The 19,150-nt window shown below is 34.4% G+C and overlaps 3 protein-coding genes across 3 annotated transcripts; 1 reads left to right on the top strand and 2 right to left on the bottom strand.

The window, feature by feature from the left end:
* Positions 1-2,867: 2,867 nt before the first annotated feature.
* LOC129223107 (histone H2A-beta, sperm-like) lies at positions 2,868-3,260 on the top strand. The gene has a single exon (XM_054857674.1). It carries the CDS (start codon positions 2,868-2,870, stop codon positions 3,258-3,260), a length of 393 nt encoding a protein of 130 aa, XP_054713649.1.
* An 11,313-nt stretch (positions 3,261-14,573) lies between these two features.
* LOC129223109 (uncharacterized protein K02A2.6-like) lies at positions 14,574-15,044 on the bottom strand. The gene has a single exon (XM_054857675.1). The coding sequence runs from the start codon at positions 15,042-15,044 to the stop codon at positions 14,574-14,576; it is 471 nt and encodes a 156-aa protein (XP_054713650.1).
* A 422-nt stretch (positions 15,045-15,466) lies between these two features.
* Positions 15,467-18,441, bottom strand: LOC129223110 (uncharacterized protein K02A2.6-like). Its single transcript, XM_054857676.1, has 2 exons — positions 17,384-18,441; positions 15,467-16,925 (listed from the first exon to the last, which is right to left on the bottom strand). The coding sequence occupies exons 1-2, from the start codon at positions 18,439-18,441 to the stop codon at positions 15,467-15,469; spliced, it is 2,517 nt and encodes an 838-aa protein (XP_054713651.1).
* Between the last annotated feature and the right edge of the window lie 709 nt (positions 18,442-19,150).

The following is a 19,150-nucleotide window of genomic DNA, read 5'->3' on the forward strand; positions in this document are numbered from 1 at the left end:
CGAACGTTTTGAGGTGTGCTGAGTCCATTTCGACTATTTTTGGAAAATGTCTGTCTGTCGGGTTGTGTGTATGTATGTGTGTGTGTGTATGTATGTATGTGTGTGTGTCACGTCTGTGTGTGACCAGTTTTTTGTGGCCGCTCTACAGCAAAAACTACCGCATGAAATCGAACGAAATTTGGTACACATATGTGCCCCTATGTGAACTTGTGCCCATTGGTTTGTGGCGCGAATTTCTCCAAGGGGGGTGGAGCAATGGGACGTTTTTTAACTTACGCGTGCTTGCTATTCCTCAGGAAGTAACTGGCGAAATCAAACAAAATTCGGTCCATATGTTGCCCTTAACAGGAGCAGGTGCAGATTCAATTTTGGTGTCAATAGCTCAAACGGGGGTTGAGTTATAGAACGTTTTTTGTCGTCGATTGTGACTGCTGTATCTCAAGAAATAACGAACGGAATCAAACAAAAATTTTTTGACAAGTAGCCCTTAGTGGGTATAAGAGCTGATTTTATTTTGGTGTCAACAGCTAAAAAGGGGGGGTAGCGCAATCACCCGTTCTTTTTTCCTATTGTGAGTGTCCTATCTCAAGAAGTAATGCTACGTTCTGGTGGAAATTTGGAATATATGTGAATCCATACGTAAACAGGCTTTGGTTCAATTTTGACTCCAATCGCTCCAAGAGGTGTTGATTTTTTTTTTTTTTTTTTGCGAATAAAAATAGCTTTATTAATGCAACAATAAGAAAGATAAATCGTAATAGATTGTCGTCTGCGTATTTCTCGTGATTTTAATTGTATGGAAATGATCGGAAATATTATCTCAATGATTTAAAATTTTTAACTGTTGCCATCTTATGTTTGTTAATAAATAAAATATTTGTAATTAATTCAAGTAAGGCTTTTAAAGTAACTTTCAATTTTCGCTCTTTGTTTTGTTTTTACAATAATTCAGACATTGGGATGGTCGTCAAGTTTTTGCATATGTAATTTTGTTTTTGGTAGGAATATTGCTTCCTCGTCAAGCATGGGGAGGGATCAGAAAAAGGAAAAATATAGAAGAAAGTTTCGTGATGGCCACAACATACTAGTTCGATTTAGCGTGAAAATTTCCTCATGAAAAGTCTTAATTCAAATTTCGACTAAAACCTGAATTTTGTTGATTGGTAATCAAGTGAGCTATATTCCCCAAAAAATGCGTCTCAAAAGGAGAAATAATAGCAGAGGTAAACAAAGAGGGTTGCTGTTTGGCACCAACATTTGCTATCTTTGTGAGTTACGCATTGGATTGGCGATTCTGTCTAAGCACTGTTTTCACCATCACTGATTGGCACTGTTTTGACTATCCCAACGCCAAGCAGACGGCGGATTTGCCAATTGTCTGTTGATATGTTTCCTTCCACCAACACTTCTCGCTGAATGCACAAGAGATATTTTTAATTTACAATTCCTTCCCCTGGCGTATTTCCTTAACTTGTTGATTATTTACATTTTGGCTAGATCAAATAGAAAGTAGGAATACATCGGCGATGTAATGTATTTATCGCCAAAATAAAGCGCAAAAATTTGATACTTCACGACATTATATAACTGCACGACAGTCCTAGTGTGCGCTGCGTAGCCTTTCGCGAATTTTCTCTTGCATTCGTACGCCATACGCTATTTTCCCATTTGATCATTTGCTTCTTGCCATACCATGTCTTTTGACGCATTAATGTACATTATAGTGCAAAATTCTTAGTAATGCTGTGAAATTAGTGTACCTGTTGAAAGCACGTAAAAAAGCAAAAATCTTGTGTGAGGTAGCGAGGGGTGAATTTACCGTAGGAAATGATCAGTAATTACCGGATTTGTATTGCACCAGTAAACGGTGTGCCTATTATTGTATCAGTGTTGTAAAAAATACAAATGCATAATTAATATAGGTAGTTTTTTAAGCAATCACGAGTTGTTGAATGTCCTTCACTTGACCAATATTGATATTGCTCTGATTTTTCAGATTTCCATGACGACGGTTCTTTTTTAAATAAACTTAGAGAGCAGAGTTTTTGTCGACTCGGCATAGTTACAAATCGTCTGTGGTTTGATTTAATTCACACTTTAAAGACTTAACTGAAGCACATTTTGCATTAAAAAATTGTTTTTTTCTTGTAAAATTATGTATTAAAAAATATAATGTGTGTGCGTGTTGTGTATGCAGTGCTGTGTGTGTAAGCGTTCGTGTGTGTATGTAGGCATATGTATTTGTGTCTGTGTGCAGGCATGAGTGTGTGTATGCGTATGTGTGTGTAGGAGTGTGTGTTTGTGTCTGTGCGCAGGCATGAGTGTGTGTATGTGTGTGTAGGAGTGTGTGTGTATGCGTGTGTGTGTAGATATGGACGCAACCTGGAGACGGTTTTCGCAGGAGGAGCAGAATCGTGAGGCCGATCGACGCGACAGTGATGCTGGCAGAGGGTGCAGACGGGGAAATAAAATCTTAGGAATTCAAATCAGTCAAATGAGAACAATAAGCAATCATGATTGCTCAAAAAAAAACATACTTACTAGTAGATGAACTTAAAAAGCAAAATTCATTCAACTACAAAATTTCCAAATCCTCTTCTATTTCATTCCATTTGTCGAAACAAGAAAACCATCGAGTAGGATCCTATTGCAATTTGTGATCGCCAAAAAGCATAATTTGAATTCAAGACGTCAAAATTCAAATAAATGCTAGACATTTTTTTTCAAATTTCTGTTACTTTTCTTTTTTAAACGACATTTTTTACTAATTTGAATATGTTTTAAAATTTTAAGTTTAACTCCAATTCATTTTTACAGGAAATTAACTAACAACTTGCTGTGAAATCCAATTTTATCATTCTCTCACGATGGAACAAATGTCAAAATCACAAAAGGCAGAATTAATAATGCCTGTTGCAAGAGTGAAAGCCATGCTGAAGGTTGGAAAGTTTGGTAACCGAGTCAGCGACAAAGCTGCCGTTTTTATGACCGCCACTCTTGAATACTTGATAACAGAAATACTGGAACTATCGATAAATTGCGCTCGATCGGATGGTGTAAAAAGGATTCAGCCTCGTCACGTGAACATCGCTTTAAAAACTGATCCAGAGTACTCTGCCATTTTCAATCACGCAGGAATTAAAGGTTCTACCATGATTCCAAAGCAAATTAATAGTCGGTCCTACACTTCTTCAAATGGACAGATGGACTTAGCCGCAAACCCGGATTTAGAACCTGGACCTTCACGAGAAAGTAACTGATTCTGTGTGAGATATAAGTTTCTAAGAAATCCTATCCATGTAAAGGATGTAAATACTTCAATGCAAATTGCTGAGATCTATCTTAAAAAGAAAAAAGAAGAAAAAAAATATGCACCAATATGTCACTTATTTTTCAATTTAATAAACATATTTGAATAATCAATAAAAGATTAACAGAATGTGATATTGTCACTTCATTGAATGAAAATATACAATTATAGTTTCACTGTGTGCTCCAACAAAGGTAGTATTAACTAGGTGCGCTACCAGAAACCGGTTTCATGGGCAACGAGCTCTTCTAGTGTAGACGGGTAAATGTCCGAAAAGCACATGCAAGCAACAACTTTTGCGCATAGCACTGATCGGATAAAAACAGCATTGATCTGCATGTCGGCTACGTTTTTGCGCTTCTATTTCAAGTTTCGCGCGTTTAATTGCGGCCATTGGCTTTCGCTACGGAGCTGTGCATCTAGTTATACTACATCTATTGTCTATCTGAATGAGGGGGGGGGGATAGAAATCAGATGTTCGTGATCATTTAGTTCGAATGTGATAGTGCTAAGAGGCTACTGTACACTGCAAAAGGCTGGCATATCTGAAAACTAATTTGTCCATTTTCGCTTGCAAACCAGATGATAGCCTTTCCATCTCATCGGTGGTCAGACTGTATATTATACCAACGTTTGAAAATTTTTAATGAATCGCACCGTTTGGTATGAAATGGGTTATATTTACAGCAGATTTCTTCTGGTAAAGCGAGGTAATGAAATACCACACATAATAAGATGTAAATTCAAAAACAAGCATAAAACTGTTTTTAACCGACTTCAAAAAAGAGGCGGTTATCAGTTCATACCGTTTGTATGGGTTTTTTTTTTCCACTCACAGCGTCTCACCTAGTGAACCGATTTGGGTGATTATTTTTTTGATGGATAGGGGATGGCTCAACTTAAGTCCCATTACTTTGTTTGACCACATTTGTTCTTTAGAAAAAATGTTATGGGCAAAAAACAGTATATTTCATTAAATTGCCTTATTAAATGATTAAATATAAAACCCCTTGTTACAAAAATTTGGTGCCATACATTCGTTACATTAATAGTAATTGTACTGATAATTTTGAATGAAGGCTTTTCTGAAGCAAGCACCAAGTTTCTTCAGAGTCATTGCCCTATAGTGGGGGTAAACTGAACCTGGAAGCGAAATAATGCAGTGATTAGGATCTGCTTAGCCTTCACAATGCCACCAGGTTAGGTTTGCCTCAACTATAGTAGTATTTTTATCGTTAACAACTAGGCCAATTACAGATAATCTGGGCAAAGTAAGGAGATACAGAATTATGTCACAAGCAACTTGTAAGCTCTGAAATGTAAATTAGTGGGGGAAAACGTAATATATAAATGGATATAATTAAATTGCCACACAAATGAACAAAGATAAATTTTTAGTGCCAACCCCTAAAGTTTAAGGCGTGTTTATAGTTCATTTTTAGTCTGGAGCATGTTTATGAAAAAAATAAGGTGAAGTTTTGTGATGGTAACTTTTTACTTTTTCTGAAATACATTTGCACTAAAAAGAATGAAATAAAAAATTTTTTGAAAAAAAGAAAAAAAAATAGAACAGACTTCAAAATTGCTCTAAAAAGTGAAAAATAATTTTATTCTTTAAACACTCTTGATAATACTTTTAAACATACTTTTTAAAGTTGGCGCAAAAACGAGCCATAACTCAAATACAACTATACATTTAACCACGCCCAGTTTTTTCACTACCACATACATTATGCATTGATGACAGCATATTTGAGTAACGATATAAATGCTTTGTTCCTAACTTTAGATGATTTTCTGAAAAAAAAATAGGAACGAAACATGGTGAGAGTGTTGTGAAGGTTTATAACAACACCCTAATTTTGTACAAGAATTTGACTCCATTATTTTATAAAAATCGACAAAACTTTATTTACATCACATATACTTCAAGAAGTCGTCATTTTTTATTTTCTCAAGACCAAATTTTTTGGAACACGATCTCGTGCGTCTTTTTCACTTTTTTTAATTACGTGTTGCCATTCGGCAGTTTGTGTTAAATAGAAATAAAATAATTAAATTTAAGAATTAAAAGACATTAAAAATATGGATGAAAATATAATACTAGAGAATTATCATTACGTGGTAATAATTTTGACTGAGAAGGGCACTTCAGTACCCCCTTCCCAGTAATGATGATAATAAATGCGTTGCCGAAAGTCACGCATTAACCACGAATGACATGTCCATAATTCTTTGGGAAGTGAACTGTTCGTCCATATTTTGTCCTATATGAAGTTTCTTCATCTTTTTTACGCATTTCTTCTTCTGGGGGGCTGGTTAACATTGTCCTTGTCAGCAGACAGAAATGCTGGTTTTAGCCTGTCTACAGACACAGTGACATTTTTGCCTTTTATCATTACTTTGAACACTTTCGCGCCGCGCTTGATGACTGCATAAGGTCCGTTGTATGGCGGCTGAAGACTTTTCCGCACCTCATCACTTCTGATAAAAACATGGGTGCAAGTTTTTAAGTCTTGTGATACGAAAGGCTTAATATTAGAATGTGATTTTGTCGGTAAAGGAGCAAAATCGTGAAATATATCTCTTAGCTTCTGTATCATAGTTTCAGGGCTTTTTATAACCGAATGTTCATCGAAAAAATCTCCTGGAAGTCGAAGTGAAGTTCCATAAACAAGTTCGGCTGGTGAAACATTCAGATCCGTTTTAATTGCTGCACGGAATCCTAGGAGTATGGTGAGAAGAACTTCGGTCTATTTTTCATTTCGTCGAGCTTTTAAAGCACATTTTAATGGTCGATGCCAGTTCTCAATAAGACCATTTGATTGAGGATGGTATGGTGAAGTTCTTATCTTTTCGGCACCAATGAATCGAATTAATTGTCGAAATAGCTCAGACTCAAATTGACGACCTTGATCTGATGTAATTTTTTCTGGACAACCAAATCTTGAAATCCATTCAGACATCAACGTCTTAGCGACAGTTGGTGCTGTCATATCACAAATAGGATATGCTTCTGGCCATCGCGTTGCCCTATCAATTACCGTTAAGCAGTAATTCTTTCCTTCAGATTCTGGTAGTGGTCCTATTAGATCAACGTGTATATGGGCAAACCTAGATGTGTTAATATCAAATTTTCCTTCTTCAGTTTTAGTGTGCCTGAAAACCTTTGATCTTTGGCAGTTTAAACACTCTTTAACCCATACTTTGATATCCGTAGCCATTGAAGGCCAAACAAATCTCTGCTTAATAAGCTTAGTCGAACCTTTTATACCTGGGTGTGTTAAATTATGTAGGTTTAAAAAAACTTGTTTACGAAAACTTTTTATTAGAAAAGGTCGTGCTTTTCCTGTAGAAATATCAGAAAATATTTCAGTTTTTGAATCAGGCGTAGTAAGTAATTTTAATACTAAATTAGATTCCTTATTTTCTAAAGCAGATTTAAGTTCTAAGTCAGATTTTTGTTCAACACCTAACTTAGCGTAATCTAGCGAAGTAGGAAATTTAATTGTACTTATTCGAGAAAGGGCATCGGCTGCTTCATTTGAGCTACCTTGCAAATATTCAATGTCAGTTGTAAACTCAGAGATAAAGGATAACCATCTACTTTGCCTATTTGTGTAGGTATCTCGTTTCTTTTGAAAAGCAAATTTTATTGGTTTGTGATCAGTGTATTTTATACATTCTTTCGCCTTGATGAAATGTCGAAAATATTTTACTGATTCATAAATGGCTAATAATTCCCTATCAAAAACCGAGTATTTTAACTGAGCAGTATTCAGTTTTTTTGAAAAAAATGCTATTGGTTTCAACCCTTCTTCAGTCTGCAGACTTAAGGTTGAACCAATGGAGAAATCACTAGCATCAGTGTGTAATGCTAACTGCCCATCCTGCGAGGGAAAGACCAATGCAGCGCCAATCAAACTTTGTTTAGCTTTCTCAAATGCGTCATTCAAAATTGGAGACCATTCAATAGGAGTGCTATCATTCTTTTTACATCCTCTTATTTGATCTGTTAAAGGTGTAAGCAGTCTTGCTGCATGTTTAACAAATCTTCTAAAATAATTTATTAATCCAATGAATCGTCGAAGCGCTGATATTGTTTTTGGCTTAGGATAATTTTGAATGGTTTCAACTTTTGATTTTGAAGGTTTAATTCCTTCAAAAGAAATATCATGTCCTAAAAATGATACTTCAGTTTGAGCAAAAACACTTTTGGAAATATTCACATTTAAACCATATTTGGCAAGCCTACCTAATACAATTTTCATGTGTTCTAAGTGTTCCGTTTCATTTTCGGAAAAAATTAGTATGTCGTCTAAATAAGCAACAGCGAAGTCTACATTTGAAAGTGCCTCGTTAATAAATCTTTGGAACGTATTTGCTGCACATTTTAAACCGAAATTTAAATATAAGAACTCAAAACTACCAAACGGTGTGGTAACTGCAGTTTTTTGCAGTTCTTTGAAAACTGGAATGTGAAAATATGCCCTAACAATATCGAGTTTAGAGAAAATTTTCTTGCCGTGTAAAATGTTCGTTACATCGTGTATGTGTGGCACAGGGTAACGGTCAGGCACAGTGACCGAATTTAACCTTCGATAATCACCACAAATACGGTAAGATCCATCCGCGTTTGGTACCACGTGAATAGGAGAAGCCCAAGGAGATTTTGAAGGACGGCATATTCCTTGATCCATAAGGTATTGAAATTCTTTTTTAACTTCGATTAATACCTTTGGATGTAAACGTCGGGGCTTAGAAAATAAAGGCGGTCCTTTTGTTTCTATATAATGGACAGTATCGTGACTGACTGGTTTTTTGAAATTTGGGATAGGATTCAATAACTCGGGAAAATCTTTAAATAATTCTTTGTACACCATATTATCCGAGACTAATTATTTTCCACTATATTGAGTTTTAGTTAACTCTCCCTTCGTTGTCAAACCAGTGACTGAATCAATTAATCTCGACTTCTTTAAATCTACTAGTAGTGAAAAATTTTGTAAAAAATCTGCTCCTAGAATTGGGAAAGAAACATTTGCTACAACAAATGGCCACTGATATATTCTACGCAATCCCATGTTGATATTTAACACCTTGTGGTCGTACACAGCTTTTTTTGAATCGTTCGCAGCATACACGTAAGTGATGGGAGTTTTTGCTTTGAATGAAAAATGGGCAGGAATGCAAGAAATATCACTGCCACTATCAACCAAAAAATTTAATCCCGTACTTTTATCCATTATGTGTAATCTACACTGTTTATGTGCTGCTATGTCAGGGTAAATATCGTTATTAGACATAGCAGCTATGGCAAGTTTTTTTGAACTGCATCATAACTGCATGGTTGGCGACATTTAAATGCTTTATCGCCGAATTTTTCATGATAAAAAGAAAACTCAGATGTATTTTGATTATCTGAGGGTGTTGGAACTCGTCTACTCCTAGATTGGGACCTATATCTATGATTACTACGACCTCTTGAAAATGAACGTTTTGATACCATTTTAGTTAATTCAGAAACTCGCATGGTTAAATGCTCAATTTGATTTTGCAAATTTGATATTTGCGTCGTTTGTTCACTATGTTTTAGTGTTTCTGAAATTTTGCAAAATGATGACTCCATTTTTATTTGATGAATTTTATCAGCTAAAATGGACAGTTCAGTCAACTCTGAAGTTGATGCTGATAAAATGGCTTGAATATGTGTTGGCAAACGCTCTAACCAAATGGTTTTTAAAAATTCGTCAGTAATTGAATTTCGTGAAAGTTCTTTCATTTGCCGAAGTAAAACAGATGGTTTTTTATCACCTAATGTAAGTTCACACAAAAGTTTCCGTATTTGGCTTGATTGCGAATCGGAAAACTCTTTAACTAATCTATCTTTTAAAGCTTGATATTTATTTCCCTCTGGAGGAGCTATAATTAAATCCGAAACAGCGCTAAGTGTATTTGCGTCAATGGCGGATAACAAGTAGATATACTTCGTCTCATCATTTGTTATACGTGAAACATTGAAACTAGCCTCCACTTGAATAAACCAAACTGTTATATTACTTTTCCATAGTGGAGGTAATCTGGTTGCAACTCTCAAAACTGAGTCACTTTGTACAGTATTATTGGTAAATTCAACATTATCTAAACTTTCTACCGACATTTTTAAATTTAACTGAGAATTTACAAGTAAAATAAACAAATGCAATTAAATTAAAACAAAGAAAAATTAGTCAAAGATAAAATTTATCTTTACACGAAAATAAAATTTAGGCCAGAGCATTTCCCTTCAAGTGAATGACTTTAAGTGAAGAGCATACCATAGAATAAAGCATTGTCCGTCTTCTTTTCTTTTCCTTTTTTTCTTGTCCAAAACGTGGGTCACCACTGAGAGTGTTGTGAAGGTTTATAACAACACCCTAATTTTGTATAAGAATTTGACTCCATTATTTTATAAAAATCGACAAAACTTTATTTACATCACATATACTTCAAGAAGTCGTCATTTTTTATTTTCTCAAGACCAAATTTTTTGGAACACGATCTCGTGCGTCTTTTTCACTTTTTTTAATTACGTGTTGCCATTCGGCAGTTTGTGTTAAATAGAAATAAAATAATTAAATTTAAGAATTAAAAGACATTAAAAATATGGATGAAAATATAATACTAGAGAATTATCATTACGTGGTAATAATTTTGACTGAGAAGGGCACTTCACATGGTTACACTGGATTTTACTTTTTGTTTTTGCACCAACTTAAAAAAATTATGTTTAAAGTATTATCGATGGTGTTTAAAGAATAAAATTATTTTTCACTTTTTAGAGCAATTTTGAAGTCGTTTCTATTTCTTTTCAAAAAAAATTTTTTATGACTCTTCTAAACAAATACAGGTTCGACATGATAAAAATGTTTTAAAAAATGGTCACGGGGAACAAGACAAAGTTGAAATGTCGAAAGCCTTGCTTATATACCCTCAGAAGTGCATCGTGCACTTTGAAAGATTCTTCACGATTTTCGTTGTTTATAAAGATTCCTTCCTCCATTGGTCAGAAGCTCATGTTCTAATACCCCGAAATGCTTGTCAATCTGACAAAACATTTACCCAATTTAATGAAACGTTTGAACGAAAAGTTTGCTATTTTGTCAAATTAATGAAAAATTGCGCGAGATTTTAGAATGCGTTTCTGAGAAAGTATACGACAAAAAGCTCATATTTATACTATTAAAACCTGTGCGAGTCTTGCTCTCTCTGTGTGTACGTGTTTTTCTAAGCCTCTTCTTCTGATTGTGGGGTTGGAGATTAGCGCCGGAGATCCAGGGTATCCTGAGGACATCCAGAGAAAAAAAAATATTTTAATGATCAATTCTCACTTGAAGTAGGCTTCATTGAGCCACAGCAGTCGGCAAATGGGGGTCGGTAAACAAAGTGAGCAAGGAGAGGAGCCTCCTAGTATGTGAATATTTTTTGATCATCTTTTCTTCCCAATTTTTTCTATGAAAATGAGGCCAATTCTTGCACAAGTTAAGCATCCCTCTATCACCGTCAGTTCATGGCTAAATACTCTTACTATAAGAATTAAGTGGGGCCATGGTCAGTTTCAACAAGTCACGTGGGAGAAATCTAATCCAAATAACCAAAACTAGTTGATGAACTGATTGAATCGAAATCGCTAGCGAAGTTAAATCAAAGTTGCGTTCAAACCACTAAATGCCTATCACGTGTTCCTCATAAGGTGAACCAAGGCTTCACAGAATTTCGGATTCAGTCATTTAAACAAAAATTGTAGTATGAAATCAATTAATCAAACAGAAACTGGTCAGACTCCAGCGACATCTGTTGGATTTTGTGGCAACTTTTAACTATATTTTAAACGTCAGATAAGTTTATTTTTAAAGTGAATATTCAACAAAATTGAGTTTAAAAGTGTTCGAGTTAATTTAAAAGCGATTTTTTTCTTCCAGAAGAAAAGTGTTTGAAAAGATCGTTTAGGTAAAAAGTGAAAAAATAAAAAACTTTCCTTTCAAGAAATATTAAATTTCAAAACAAATCACATTAATATAAGCCGATAAAGTTGTTTATCTAGTATTAATTAAATCAATGTAAATTCTGTTAATGAAAAATATTTTGTGATAAACTATTCCAATTTTCCGCAATGAAGCATTTTCAAAATTATTTGAGTAATGTAACTGCAAACATTCGATAAATATAAAAAGGAGCTAGTGATATTGAATATTGACTGTTGATCATTTCTTTTTTTTTTTTGAAATTTATACATTAAATAACAATTTCAAACAAACTTAAAAAGAAGTTTGCTGTTTGAAAACATATGTGAAAATGATTTGTTTATACTGTTTTTTTTTTGGGGGGGGGGGAGAGGTTGGTTAAGTTTCCGCTTTCAATTAATAAAAATAACAGAAAAAAAAATACTAAGCAATTTTCATACCGTGCTCAAAAAGACAAAATAAATTTTCTGGGTCAAAAAGGACAATATTTAAGTATTTCTGAAGATTTTAATAATTCCAAGATATTGACTCCACAAACGACGAAAAGTGCGGTTTAAGTCAGTTAGAGAATTTCTTTTCATCATCTAACTTTCTGTCATAAATTTGAGTGTTGAAACATGCATATTTTTCTGGGAAAGTTTAAAATGACTTGAGCCGCACTTTTCCTCGTTTGTGGATTCATTCCCTTGGAATAATTGAAAACTTCAAAAATACTTAAATATTGTCTTTTTTGACCCAGAAAAGTTATTTTGTCCTTTTGAGTGCAGTATGAAAAGTTCTGAGTCTTTTTTTTTTTTTTTTTAATTCTGTTATTTTATTTTATTTTTTTTTTTGAGTGTAAATAGATTTCAGAAATAGAATAATGTTACCATCACAAAACTTCACCCTATTTTTTCATATAAATGCTAAGTACTAAAAGAAAAAAAAACAATACTATAGGTCTAAAACTTTAAGCAGTCGGCATTGAAAATTAATTTTTGTTCCTCTCTAGGATTCATTTGTGTGATAATTCAATTGAAACCATTTAAATATTAAAGTTTTCTCAAACTAATTTTTGTTTCAAAACATACAAGTTACTCGTGATCAAGATCCGAATATGTATCTTTACATGTCCCCGTTTTCTTTCATTGGTACAGATGAGGATAAAAATCCTAAGAAAGCAATGACAAAGCAATATGGGTTTTATATTTAAACATTTAATTTGGAAATTACATGAAAGTCGCTGTTTTCCATCGTAACCAAAATAAGAATTTTATTTTAGATACGAATTTTTTAGTGCTAAGTAGTACTTTAAGATTAAGCAAATCATTTAGTGAAATCCCGAAGTCTCTAAGTGGTCTAGTTGGTAAGATATAAGCAAAAGCATGCCTCAGATTTTTCCGTGACAATTAGGCCAAGTATTGAAAAGTGCTTAAAAATCATTGAAAATTTGGTTCTGAATAAAATTATGCGTAACATTATAAAATCAAGCATTACATCTTATGCAAAAAACCAAACCATAGTCTCTATTAAATATATGAACTGCGTTCAATAAATTGTATCAAGGAAACATTTTTTTTTATTTTTAGTTTTATTATGCAAGAATTAATTACATAAATGTTTCATCAAGCACAATTGATAAATATATTTATCAGTTACAACAGAAAACAAATGAAATTAGCGATTGTTCCGCATAATTATGACCGACCCATGCAACGCCGGGTATTTTTCCTGGTCGATAAATATATTTATGGAAACATACAAAGAGCTTTTAGTTTTTTTTTCTTACTTTAAAGTTGAACTCTCAAAACTAGTAATTTTTTAAAAGACATATTCTAAAATTGGTGAATAACTCAATTTAATATCTTTTTTTTCACATTAAGAACTAATACAAAGCTCAGTACTATTATTTGAAAGAAAAATGTGTAGAAAACATATCGAATAAAATGTTAGCCATGAAACTGATCGTTAGTATCGATCAATATGGTATCGATCAATATGCATTACAATTTATATTATTAAGAAGTACGTTGTACGTTAAAGAACAAGAATTTAAATAATTTAAAAGCACATTGAAACAATAATGAATTCACCAGGAAAAAAATGCCAATAAAAATTTAGAAAACGAAAAGATGGAAGCTTTTCATATAAAGATTTTTATAAACCTACTTTCCAGCATTTACAAAAAAAAAAAATAAAAATTCCCTCAAAAAAAAATTTTGGAGCATAACTTTTGCATGTTTAAAAAATAAATAAATTAAAATAATAATAACAATTAAAACACATAAAAACAAATTTGTTGAATATGTTAAGGGTGTTCTAATGCTTACACATTATGAGGAAATTTAATGGGAGAAATTTTCGCCATATAAATAAATTAGGCCACTAAAAACATGAAAAGTTCCACAAACTTTAAAATTATTTGCACAGTTTGCTCATTGCAAAAAGTGAACGCCAGTGAGAAATAAATGAGTCAAGTAAATTGGGGCCAGCTTTACCTGAAAAAGGAATTTATTTTCCCTGAAAAACAGATCTGGTACGCTGTTCTGGCATCAATTCACCCTATACTTCACATCGGTTAACCGTATCAATGAAATTTTACGTTGAAGATTGAAAAAGCATCACATTTTACAACAGAAATTGTTATATCCATGCCTGAGGTGTGTCGAGTGTGTTTAATTAACACGGATGCAACAAATACGAAAAATGGGTTTATTTTTACAAGACATAAATTATGAGCTGTTACTTTACACCGACGGATGCAATCGCCATGTTCTCGACATCCCACAGCAGTCCGGCTGTTGCCAACAGACTCTTGCTATATCCAACATCTCCCTCTTTTAGGACATGACGAAGTCCTTGTATTTTTGAGGCAGTTTTCTGGCTCTTTGTGGTCTGACTCTGTTCGGTACTGCCGATATAGATGGATCAACTCGCCCGGTGTCAGATGAAGAAGAAAACTCACTCAGGAGAGATTCATCGATTTCTGAACGGTCGGCAGTAACGAAATTGAACCACGTGTCCTGATCAGGCCGTTCGGTGGTTCTGAACTCTTCAGTTAAGACATTGGAGTTAGAACGTGTTACTGTGTCGTCATACCGGAGGCGTAGCTGATTAGCATGGGAACGGATGAGTCGTACTCTGTCATTTAATTCGAGAAATACGTTGTAAAGTACATTCCCTTTACGTTCGATTATTTTCCCTGGCTCCCATTTCCAGGTGTTATTTAGGTACACTTTAGCATACACTAAATCGCCTTCCTTGAAGTTTCTATTTTCTGCTTAATGGTGCTTGTTACATTGAGAATTTTGCTTTTCATTGATCCTGGCAGCTGTATTTTTAGATGGACGAACCAAGTCCAGGACAGTTCTTAATTTTCTTCCCAGCATCAACTCGGCCGGTGATTTGTTTCCAATGTATTTATTTGGTGTATACCGGTAAGTGAACAAAAATGTATTTACAGCTGATTGAAGATCTCCTCCTTGTTGAATTTTCTTAATTCCTCTTTTGAAAGTGTCTACAAATCTCTCTGCTTGTCCATTTGATTGAGGATGATAAGGAGGTGTTGTACTTTGCTGGATACCATTTTGTTTACAAAAATGATCAAAAAGATGACTGGTGAACTGTTTACCGTTGTCAGAGACTATTGTTTTCGGTACTCCATATCTGGCACAAGTTTCTTCCATAAATTTTACAGTTGCCGGTGCAGAAAGATTTTGTCGTGAAAATTTCTGGCCATTTTCTATGTGCATCGATAATAAGCAGGAAATAATAACCTTCTATAGGCCCTGCATAATCGACGTGTACTCTTTCAAATGGTTCTTTTGCTAATGGCCAAGAATGCAGTAATGTTTTGGTGGGTGATTTTCTAGAAATTTGGCATGGATGACATCTCTTAACGTAATTTTCGATGTCTTTATCCAAAGAAGGCCAAAATACATAACTTCTAGCATATGATTTCATGCGTTCCATTCCAGGATGTCCATTATGCAGCTCTTTTAGAATTCTGCATCGGAATTTCTCTGGAATAAAGACGCGTTCACCTAACGTTAGGCATCCTTTTACAACTGAGAGGGACTCTCTTCTGTTAAAATATGGTTTCAATTCTTCTGGAATTTTATTTTTCTGAGAAGGCCAACCATGTTCAAGAAATTCTATTACTTGTTGAGCTATTTTATCTTTTTTTAATTTCAGCCTGAATAAGCTTGTGTGTTATGTTCACTGCTTCAACTGAGTTATCCAAAATTTGATTTACTGTTGTTTCCAAATGAACTGAAGCGATGACAATTTCTTCCTCGGGTTGAATTTGTGAATTAATTAGTCTTGATAAAATGTCCGCGTAGCCGAAAGAATCCGTGGAAATATATCTAATTTTGAAATTGTAGGCCAATAATGTGCAAGCCCATCTTTGAAGTCTGTTTGCAGTATGAGTTGGAATGCCTTTTGGTGATCCAAAGATGCGTAAGAGAGGTTGGTGGTCAGTTTCTAGGGTAAATTCTCTCCCGTATATCATCTTATGGAATTTTGTTACTGCAAATATTAATGCAAGTCCTTCTTTTTCTATCTGACTGTATTTTTGTTCTGTAGCCGACAAAGTTCTTGAAGCGTGGAAAACAGCTTTTCTGGAACCGTCTGGAAATTCATGATAAATAGTAGCTCCTATTCCAGTGTATGAAGCGTCAGCTGCAACAATGATTGGAAATTCTGGGTTGTAGTGTGTTAAAAGAAAGTTACTTAGCAAAATTTTCTTTATATCTTCAAAAACTCGCTCGCATTTGTTTGTCCATTTCCACTCAACATCTTTTCGAAGCAGATTATCTAATGGTTGTCTGATTTTCTGTAGTCTGGGCACGAATTTTCCATAATAATTTATAGCTCCCAATACAGATCTCAATTCCGAAATGTTCTTTGGGGGAGGCATTTCCTTAATAGCTTGAATTTTCTTTGGATTTGGATGGAGACCGTTGCCATCAATTATGTGACTCAAAAATTCCATTTTCGGTAAAAATAGTTGACATTTTTCTGGACGAACGACAAAACCGTAATCTTGAAGCCTTCCAAAAAGTTCATTTAATTGCTTTTTATGCTCAGAAACAGATTTGCTTGCACCCATTATGTCATCAAGATAAGCACTTGTGTTTTTAAGTCCAGAAATCATTGCATCAATAATTTTCTGAAATTCTCCAGGTACTTGTTTCACTCCTAGGGGTAATCTGTTAAACTTATAAAGTCCTCTATGAGTGTTTATAGTGAGCAATTTACCCGAATCTTCATCTACTTCAATTTGAAAATATGCTTCAGATAAATATATCACACTGAAAATGCAATTTCCAGCTAAGTTTGCAAAAATATCATCTGGAACGGGTAACGGGTGCTTGTTCGTTTCCAGTGCATCATTCAGTCCTGTTGAATAATCAGCACATATTCGTATTTTCCCATTTGGCTTCTTGACGACTACGATAGGAGCTGCCCATGCTGAATAATCAATTGGTGAAATTATTCCTAACTTTTCCAATCGATCTAACTCTTCTTCAATTTTGGGAAGTGCGGCATAGGACCTGGTCTCTTGTTTCTGAATACTGGTCGAACACTTTTCTTTAATTGTAGTGTCACCTTTGTTTTTGTACAGCGACCTAATTCTGTTGAAAATACTGCAGGAAATTCCTTCATAAGTTGCGGGGTAAAATTAATGTCCGGAACTGAGCGAACACTGCAACATATACTTGAAATCGGAACGTCCCACAAATCAAACAGTTCGATCCACTGAATTCCAAATAAATTAAGATTTTGTACTTCTGTTACGAAACAAGTCCCAGTCTTCGTAGTGTCATTTATTGTTATTTGACAGTCAAATTTATGGGTTAACTTTACAAGATTTCCAGATGCACTGTTGGCGGAAAATTTTGTTTTGTTCGCCGTCGGTTTTCCTATTTGTTTCCACGTATCTTCGGAAATAATAGTAATGTCAGAAGCTGTATCGAATTGAAGTTTGACCATTTCATTATTTATTTGCACGGAAATGTATTTTCTTTTATCTTCAACAGAAATTTCATTTATGGCAAAAACTGCTTCTGTATCAGGCGAAAAATACTTCCTTTTTTTCTTCCGTCCAGCCGCAGTAGCTTCGCGTCCGCTGTTACAATATCCATCTTTATGCCCGATTCTGTGACATTTTTGGCAATGATGTTTTGAATAATTACAATTCTTTGCAAAATGCATTTCACCACAAAACCAACAAGGATATTTTGGCATAATTGGATTATCATTACGTGGATTTGGCGATGATTCACCAAGCTTTGCGCTTTTCTTTTTATCAAACTTGGAAGCAGACGATCTTTTGTTGCGGGTTTCTTGAAATTTTTCCTCGCCAAATTTTGCTAATTTATCGTTCGAAACTTTATTAATTGATGATTTTGCTGAACTGCACTGTTGTATCATGGCTGCATCTTCTTTTAATGAAGTGAAAGTTTGGCATTCTTCTACGAGTTTGCGAATATCAACTGGTGAATTAGGGGATTGTTTATCCATTAATTGTAACAGTCTAGCACGAATTTCATAATACTTTGGTGCGTTTAGTCCACTTATGAAAATTAGGCATTTGAACTGTTCAATGTCCAGTTGATTATATTCAATATCCTCGCAATTTTTATTTACAATGCCTGCATATGAGGCGAAATCATCGAAGTCTGATTTTTTTATTTGAAGACAGTTGTATCTTTTATGAAATACTGACTGTTTAAGACTAAGAATAGATTTCAATTGACTCACTGTATCGGCAAATGTTACGTCTTTGACTTTCTTTGGAAGAATGTAGTTGACGTATTTATTATACGACGGTAGATCCAATTTCCTTAAAAGTAATCTAACTTTAGCGGCGTCATCCAATTTAGCTGCATCGGTATTGAAAGTTTCTTCGTACCGTGTGTACCATTTATCGAATGTTAGTCCGCGATCTGCGTCGTAAATAAAGTCACTAATACCTTTCGCCAATGTTTCCATTAAAAATTCAACGTTATCAGGTCCATTGGACGCTGTAGTTGCTGATGGGCCTTGATGTTGGCGAAATGCTTCTTCCAAAAGTTCCAGCCGTTGATTTGTTGTAAATGCCAGCTGTGTTAGTTGCTTCAGTAATTCATCAGTGTTAGCCATTTTTTTATGCTTGCAGAATTCTATTCAATTTAATAGTCCATAATTCGTGAAAATCCTCGTCGCCACTTTTGTTATATCCGTGCCTGAGGTGTGTCGAGTGTGTTTAATTAACACGGATGCAACAAATACGAAAAATGGGTTTATTTTTACAAGACATAAATTATGAGCCGTTACTTTACACCGACGGATGCAATCGCCATGTTCTCGACATCCCACAGCAGTCCGGCTGTTGCCAACAGACTTTTGCTATATCCAACAGAAATAATACGTTAACTTATGTAAACTAAGGATTTTCCGATTATACTACAACGCTCTCTTACTGGCAAGATAGAGCACAAAATTATTCGCAAAAAAAAAAAAAAAAAAAACTAGTATGGTGTGGCCATCTAGAAACTTTCTTCTATATCTTTCTTATAGTTCTGATCCCTCCCCATGCTTGACGAGGAAGCAATATTCCCAACAAAAACAAAATTACACACGCCAAAACTTGAGAACCATCCCAATTCCCAATTTATCGTGAAAGCAAAGCAAAGAATGAAAATTGAAAATTATTTTAAAAGCCATGCTTAAAATAATTAAACATTTATTTGTAAACAAGCACAATATGACAACAGTTAAGAAGTTTAAATGATTGCTATTCTCTGGTCATTTTTCATAGAGTAAAGAGTAGTAATCTCGCCAAAGGGCCAAATGAAGTGGCTGTTGGATT

This window comes from Uloborus diversus, chromosome 5, assembly GCF_026930045.1.
Source record: "Uloborus diversus isolate 005 chromosome 5, Udiv.v.3.1, whole genome shotgun sequence".
Classification (NCBI taxonomy): domain Eukaryota; kingdom Metazoa; phylum Arthropoda; class Arachnida; order Araneae; family Uloboridae; genus Uloborus; species Uloborus diversus.